General features: G+C 43.7%; 1 protein-coding gene across 1 annotated transcript in view; it reads right to left on the reverse strand.

Annotated features, from left to right (window-relative positions):
• The window catches only part of LOC112069560 (protein phosphatase 1 regulatory inhibitor subunit 16B-like), a 55,271-nt gene extending 53,203 nt beyond the window's left edge, over positions 1-2,068 (reverse strand). The window contains exon 1 of the mRNA XM_024136896.1: positions 1,985-2,068. Coding sequence (XP_023992664.1) covers positions 1,985-2,068 — 84 coding nt within the window. The remainder of the gene's footprint in view (positions 1-1,984) is intronic.
• Positions 2,069-7,321: the final 5,253 nt, after the last annotated feature.

Consider the following 7,321-nt stretch of genomic DNA (forward strand, 5'->3'; position numbering starts at 1 on the left):
CAGAACCATCCAGAGTTAGTGATGCTATGTCGTGCGGGCAGGTGTGGGCAGCGATCGGTTTGAAACGAGTATGCATTTAGTATTACTTGCATTTAAGAGCAGTTGAGAAGCGCCACTGAAGGAGAGTGTGTGGCATTGAAGCTCTCTTGGAGTTAATTAAACACAGTGTCCCAAAGAAGGGCTCAGAAGTATACCAGAATTGCGTCTGTAGAAGAGGTGGAATCAGAGAATCACCAGCAAGGCAACCATCATTGATGTGATACAGAGAAAAAGAGTCGGACCGAGGGTTGAACCCTGTGGCACCTACCATAGAGGGAACTGCCGAGTCCGGACAACAACAGGTCCTCCGATTTGACACACTGAACTCTGTTGAGAAGTAGTGTGGTGAACTCAGGCCGAGGCATTCATTGAAACCAAGGCTGTTGAGTCTGCCGATAAGAATGTGGTGATTGACAGGAGTCGAAAGCCTTCGCCAAGGTTTTATAAATACAGCAGCACAAGTATTGTATCTTATTAATTGCAGTTATGGATATCGTTTAGGACCTTGAGCGTGGTCCTGTACGGTTCACCCATGAACCAGCTCTGAAACCAGATTGCATAGTGGAGAAGGTATGGTGGGATTCGAACATGGTTGGTGATCTGTTTGTTAAAACTTGACTTTCGATGACCTTAGAAAGGCAGGGTAGGATAGATATAGGTCTGTAAGCAGTTTGGGTTAGAGTGTCTCACCCTTTGAGAGGGGATGGGACCGCGTCAGCTTTTCCAATCTTTGGGTTCTCAGATGAACGAAAGAGAGGTTGAACAGGCTAGTAATAGGGTTGCAACAATTCGGTGGATAATTTTAGGAAAAGATTGTCCAGATTGAGATGGCCCCCAAAAACTCCCTCCCGCCACTCCCTTTACCAACCTCATCACCGTTTCAGATGGTTGTGACAGTAGGAGTTGAAGGATAAGGGTCATGTCAGGTGGGTCCTTCTGGTCCTGGCCCATCCAGCGATGGCATCCAGAGCTCAGATGAGCAACCGACTCCCCCACAGCCACGGATCGAGGCCAGGGCAATCTTAAGTAGAAGAATCCGGTTAAGAAGTGTGCCAATGCTGTCATGTCCCAGAGGAGAACAGGAAAAGTTGGACCTGAGCCTAGGTCTCTCCAGAACCTTGAAGTTGCCCATAGAAAATGCGTCTAGGACAAGGGGCGAGAATCAGACGACCAAAATAGGTCGCCCGCGACAGCCCAGATGCAACCTGAAGGATCTCGGACCGAGCGCAAAGCCGCGAGTAAGTCGTGCTATGCCACGCCCTTGGTGCATAAAGTCGGTGGCCTCAGTTGTGGCGATCAGGACCTCGGTCTCTCAAGAATCGACCCTCCACAAGGAAACAACGTATTGAGCTCTCTTGTTCTAGCCTGCAACTAGGTTTTCTGTACCAAACTCTAGCCTGCGGAGATAAACTGTTTCTTCTGAGTTCCGCGGTGTTTATCAAGGAATACGTGTGACTGATTTCATCACGATACTATAAGAGATGGCAGAACTAGTAACGAAGTCTTATCGTTAAATACAAGTGACTCATCTCTCGCGCATTCTTCTGGATCTTATTATCACATTTATACCGCACTTCTCCGTCCTCCTACATCGATGATGCGTCTTGACAGGCGCCTGTGCTCGTGATGTTGTCCGACTACACAAGCTTACAAGGACCTTGCTAAGGCATGGCTTTGTAAGTAGATAAACCTGCTCAGACGGAATGCAGTCTTCAGCGCTATTCCCAGCTACTGTCTCCTTCCCTGGCAATCCTGGTAGTGAGGTATGATAACCGAGAGTAGCCAACAGCGTTGATCAGAGGGCGCGGGGACCACAATGCAAAAGTCCGTGTGTCTAGACCACGATTACCTGTTCAGAGTCACGGCTGGGGTACCGTTACGAACAGCACACTCAAAAGCTGAATATGTCTGGCTGAAAAGCACGTGGCCTTCTATGGAAGCTCACCTTAGTAGGATGTGATTGGCGGAGGGTACGGCCCGGAGGCAGAGATGCCTGTGCCGAATGGCCTGTGTTATTATGGATGCCCATCGCGGTGGAAAGTGTACATTCTAGATCCTCGTCATTGCTTACAAGGTGGATAGAGCACTACAGTCTTGGACCAAACACCGCGAGCGAACATTCACACCCATTTATGCACCTCTGCCGCATTTACCGCGTCTCCCCTCTCATTGTGAGTCACCTCGGTCCAGTGACTCTCCAGAGGGACACTTCATCTCTCGGCGCCCAGAGGGGGGCGGGGAGTGGAGTGAGCGCGGGGGGTTCCTCGTTGCACAGTCTGGGACTGACATTGTTCTTCAATACAGGTAACGGTACTGTACATCAGAGCGCGTCAGAAATAGACGGACTTCAGAGCACGTGTAAAAGTCCTAGAGCCCCTCGCTCTAGCTCCGCGTTCAGACCGAGTTGATGTAACCCTAATCTGGCGCGTTGAACGTCAACCCGCTTTCTGCTATACAGCCTCCAATACTATGCCTATCCAGTATTACGCTTAAACCGTGTTGTCTGTCCTACAGCTTATTTCACGAAACCCATTAACTACCTAGTTAACTAATCCCATAAGCTTATACCGCCCTCAGATACATCTCCTCACCTTAAAATATTACATACCACCGTCCTTAGCGCTATTATTCATGACTTCCCTATGTCTCACGATATTGTGTGTCTTTAAGTCTAGTGATCCTGTTTCACGTAACTTTCTAGACTAGTGTAGCAGTTATTACGTAATCCATAGCTTACTCCTTTAACAGACCCCATTATCCTATTTTGACATAACATGCTACGCTTCCAAGAACCCTTACATTTAACTCAACCATGCTACGCTTTCAGACCCATTACATTGAACTAACCGTGCTACGCTTTCAGACCCATTACATTAACTAACCGTGCTACGCTTTCAGCCCGATTACATTAGACTAACCGTATGCTACGCTTTCAGACCCATTACATTAACTAACCATGCTACGCTTTCAAGACCCATTAACGATCTAACTAAACCGTGCTACGCTTTCAGACCCATTACATTAACTAACCGTGCTACGCTTTCAGACCCATTACATTAACTAACCATGCTACGCCTTCAGACCCATTACATTAACTAACCATTGCTACGCTTTCAGAAAATTACATTAACTAACCAGCTACGCTTCAGACCCATTACATTAACTAACCAGTCTACGCTTTCAGACCATTACATTAACTAACCATGCTACGCTTTCAGACCCATTACATTAACTAACCGTGCTACGCTTTTCAGACCCATTACATTAACTAACCATGCTACGCTTTCAGACCCATTACATTAACCACTAAACCATGCTACGCTTTCAGACCCATACATTAACTAACCGCTGCTACGCTTTCAGACCCACTTTACATAACGAACGTGCACGCTTCAGACACATTACATAACTAACCATGTTACGGCTTTTCAGACCCATATACATTAACTAACCATGGCTACGCTTTCGACCCATTACATTAACTGAACCGTGCTACGCTTTCAGACCCATTACATTAACTAACCGTCGCTCACGCTTTCAGACCCATTACATTAACTAACATGCTACGCTTTCAGACCCATTTACATTAACTAACCGTGCTACGCTTTCAGACCCATTACATAACCAACCGTGCTACGGCTTTCAGACCCATTACATAACTAACCATGCTACGCTTTCAGACCCATTACATTAACTAACCATGCTACGCTTCAGCACTTACATTAACTAAACATGCTACGCTTTCAGACCAATACAGTTAACTAACCGTGCTACGCTTTCAGACCCATTACATTAACTAACCGTGCTACGCTTTCAGACCCATTACATTAACTAACCTGCTACGCTTCAGACCATTACATTAACTAACCTGCTACGCTTTCAGGACCCATCTTAACTTAACCTGCTACGCTTCAGACCATACATTAACTAACCGTGCTACGCTTTCAGACCCATACATTAACTAACCGTGCTACGCTTTCAGACCCATTACATTAACTAACCGTGCTACGCTTTCAGACCCATTACATTAACTAACACGTGCTACGCTTTCAGACCCATTACATTAACAAACCGATGCTAACGCTTTCAGACCCATTACATTAACTAACCGCTACGCTTTCAGACCCAATACATTAACTAACCGTGCTACGCTTCAGACCCATTACATTAACTAACCGTGCTACGCTTTCAGAACCCATTACATTAACTAACCATGCTACGCTTTCAGACCCATTACATTAACTAACCATGCTACGCTTTCAGACCATTACATTAACTAACCATGCTACGGTTTCAGACCCATTACATTAACTAACCGTGCTACCGCTTTCAGACAACCATTACATTAACTAACGTGCTACGCTTTCAGACCCATTACATTAACTAACCGTGCTACGCTTTTCAGACCCATTACATAACTAAACCATGCTACGCTTTCAGACCCATTACATTAACTAACCATGCTACGCTTTCAACCCATTACATTAACTAACCTGCTACGCTTTCAGACCCATTACATTAAACTAAACCGTGCTACGCTTTCAGACCCATTACATTAACTAACCGTACTACGCTTTCAGACCCATTACATTACTACTAACCATGGCTACGCTTTCAAGACCCATTACATTAACTAACCATGGCTACGCTTTCAGACTCATTACATTAACTAACCAATGCTACGCTTCTCAGACCCATTAACATTAACTAAACCATGCTTACGGCTTTCCAGACCCATTAACATTAAACTAACCATGCTACGCTTTCAGATCCCATTACATTAAACTTAACCATGCTACGTTTCAGACCCATTACATTAACTAACCATGCTACGCTTTCAGACCATTACATTACCTATAACCATGCTACGCTTTCAGAACCATTACATTAACTACCGTGCTACGCTTTCAGACCCATTACATTAACTAACCATGCCTACGTTTCAGACCCATTACATTAACTAACCTGCCTACGCTTTCAGACCCATTACATTAACTAACCATGCTACGCTTTCAGACCCCATTACATTAACTAACCATGCTACAGTTTTCAGACCCATTACATTAACTAACCGTGCTACGCTTTCAGACCCATTACATTAACTAACGTACTACGCTTTCAGACCATTACATTAACTAACCATGCTAACGCTTTCAGACCCATTACATTAACAACCATGCGAGACGCTTTCAGACCCATTACATTAACTAACCGGCTACGCTTTCGACCCATTACATTAACTAACCATGCTACGCTTCAAGACCCATTACATTAACTAACCCATGCTACGCTTTCAGACCCATTACATTAACTAACCATGCTACGCTTTCAGACCCAACAAGCCCTTCACACATGGGTACCACATGTGTATTGGCAGCGTGTAGACCTATACTGTAGATGGGTAAATTATGATATTGGCAGCGTGTAGATCTATACTATAGATGGGTAAATTATGATATTGGCAGCGTGTAGACCTATACTGTAGATGGGTAGATTATGATATTGGCAGTGTGTAGACCTATACTGTAGATGGGTAAATTATGATATTGGCAGTGTGTAGACCTATACTGTAGATGGGTAAATTATGATATTGGCAGTGTGTAGATCTATACTGTAGATGGGTAAATTATGATATTGGCAGTGTGTAGACCTATACTGTAGATGGGTAAATTATGATATTGGCAGTGTGTAGACCTATACTATAGATGGGTAAATTATGATATTGGCAGTGTGTAGATCTATACTGTAGATGGGTAGATTATGATATTGGCAGTGTGTAGACCTATACTATAGATGGGTAAATTATGATATTGGCAGCGTGTAGATCTATACTATAGATGGGTAGATTATGATATTGGCAGCGTGTAGACCTACACTGTAGATGGGTAAATTATGATATTGGCAGCGTGTAGACCTATACTATAGATGGGTAAATTATGATATTGGCAGCGTGTAGACCTATACTGTAGATGGGTAAACTATGATATTGGCAGCGTGTAGACCTATACTGTAGATGGGTAAACTATGATATTGGCAGCGTGTAGACCTATACTGTAGATGCAGTCAGTCACCGGAGCCTACATGTTCCTGTTCACCTGAATTACCCCTTACATTTACCTCATTAAATCAACCCAGAATCCATTCATTATAGTTTATCATATTACAAAAATTAATTTGAGCAGAGGTGAACGTTATTCAAACCATAAATGAAGGTCAGGACATTAACATCACCATGGTAACCTTGGTAGGACAGGGCTGCAGGTGACATAATCAAATCAAATCAAATTTGGCACATACACATGGTTAGCAGATGTTAATGCTAGTGTAGCGAAATGCGACCTTTACTGTAAAATGCTCTATTACCTTCCTCTGACCTTACTTAAACATGCTCTACTACCTTCATCTGTCCTCTGTCCTTAACGTAAAACATGCTCTACTACTCCTCTCCTCTGTCCTTACTGTAAACATGCTCTATTACTTCCTCTGTCCTTACTGTAAACATGCTCTATTACCTTCCTCTGACCTTACTGTAACATGCTCTATTACCTTCCTCTGTCCTACTTAAACATGCTCTATTACCTTCCTCTGTCCTTACTGTATAACATCCTCTCCTACTTCCTCGTCTTACTGTAAACATGCTCCTATTACCTTCCTCTGCATTCTGTAAACATGCTCTATACCTTCCTCTGTCCTTACTGTAAACATGCTCTCTACCTTCCTCTGTCTCTGTCCTACTGTAAACATGCTCTACTACCTTCCTCTGTCCTTACTGTAAACATGCTCTACTACCTTCCTCTGTCCCTTACTGTAAACATGCTCTACTACCTTCCTCTGTCCTTACTTAAACATGCTCTATTACCTTCCTCTGACCTTACTGTAAACATCTCTAACCTTCCTCTGTCCTTACTGTAAACATGCTCTACTACCATTCCCTTCCTCTGTCCTTACTGTATAACCATGCTCTATTACCTTCCTCTGTCCCTTATGTAAACATGCTCTATTACCTTCCTCTGTCCTTACTGTAAACATGCTCTATTACCTTCCTTCTGACCTTTACTGTAAACATGCTCTATTACCTTCCTCTGTCCTTACTGCTAAACATGCTCTATACCTATCCTCTGTCCTTTACTGTAAACATGCTCTATTACTTCCTCTGTCCTTACTGTAAACATGCTCTATTACCTTCCTCTGCCTTACTGTAAACATGCTCTACACCTTCCTCTGTCCTTACTGTAAGCATGCTCTATCTACCTTCCTGCTTACTGTATAAATGCTCTTTACC

The sequence above is a fragment of the Salvelinus sp. IW2-2015 genome, unplaced genomic scaffold (assembly GCF_002910315.2).
Source record: "Salvelinus sp. IW2-2015 unplaced genomic scaffold, ASM291031v2 Un_scaffold1047, whole genome shotgun sequence".
In the NCBI taxonomy this organism is placed as follows: Eukaryota; Metazoa; Chordata; class Actinopteri; order Salmoniformes; family Salmonidae; genus Salvelinus; species Salvelinus sp. IW2-2015.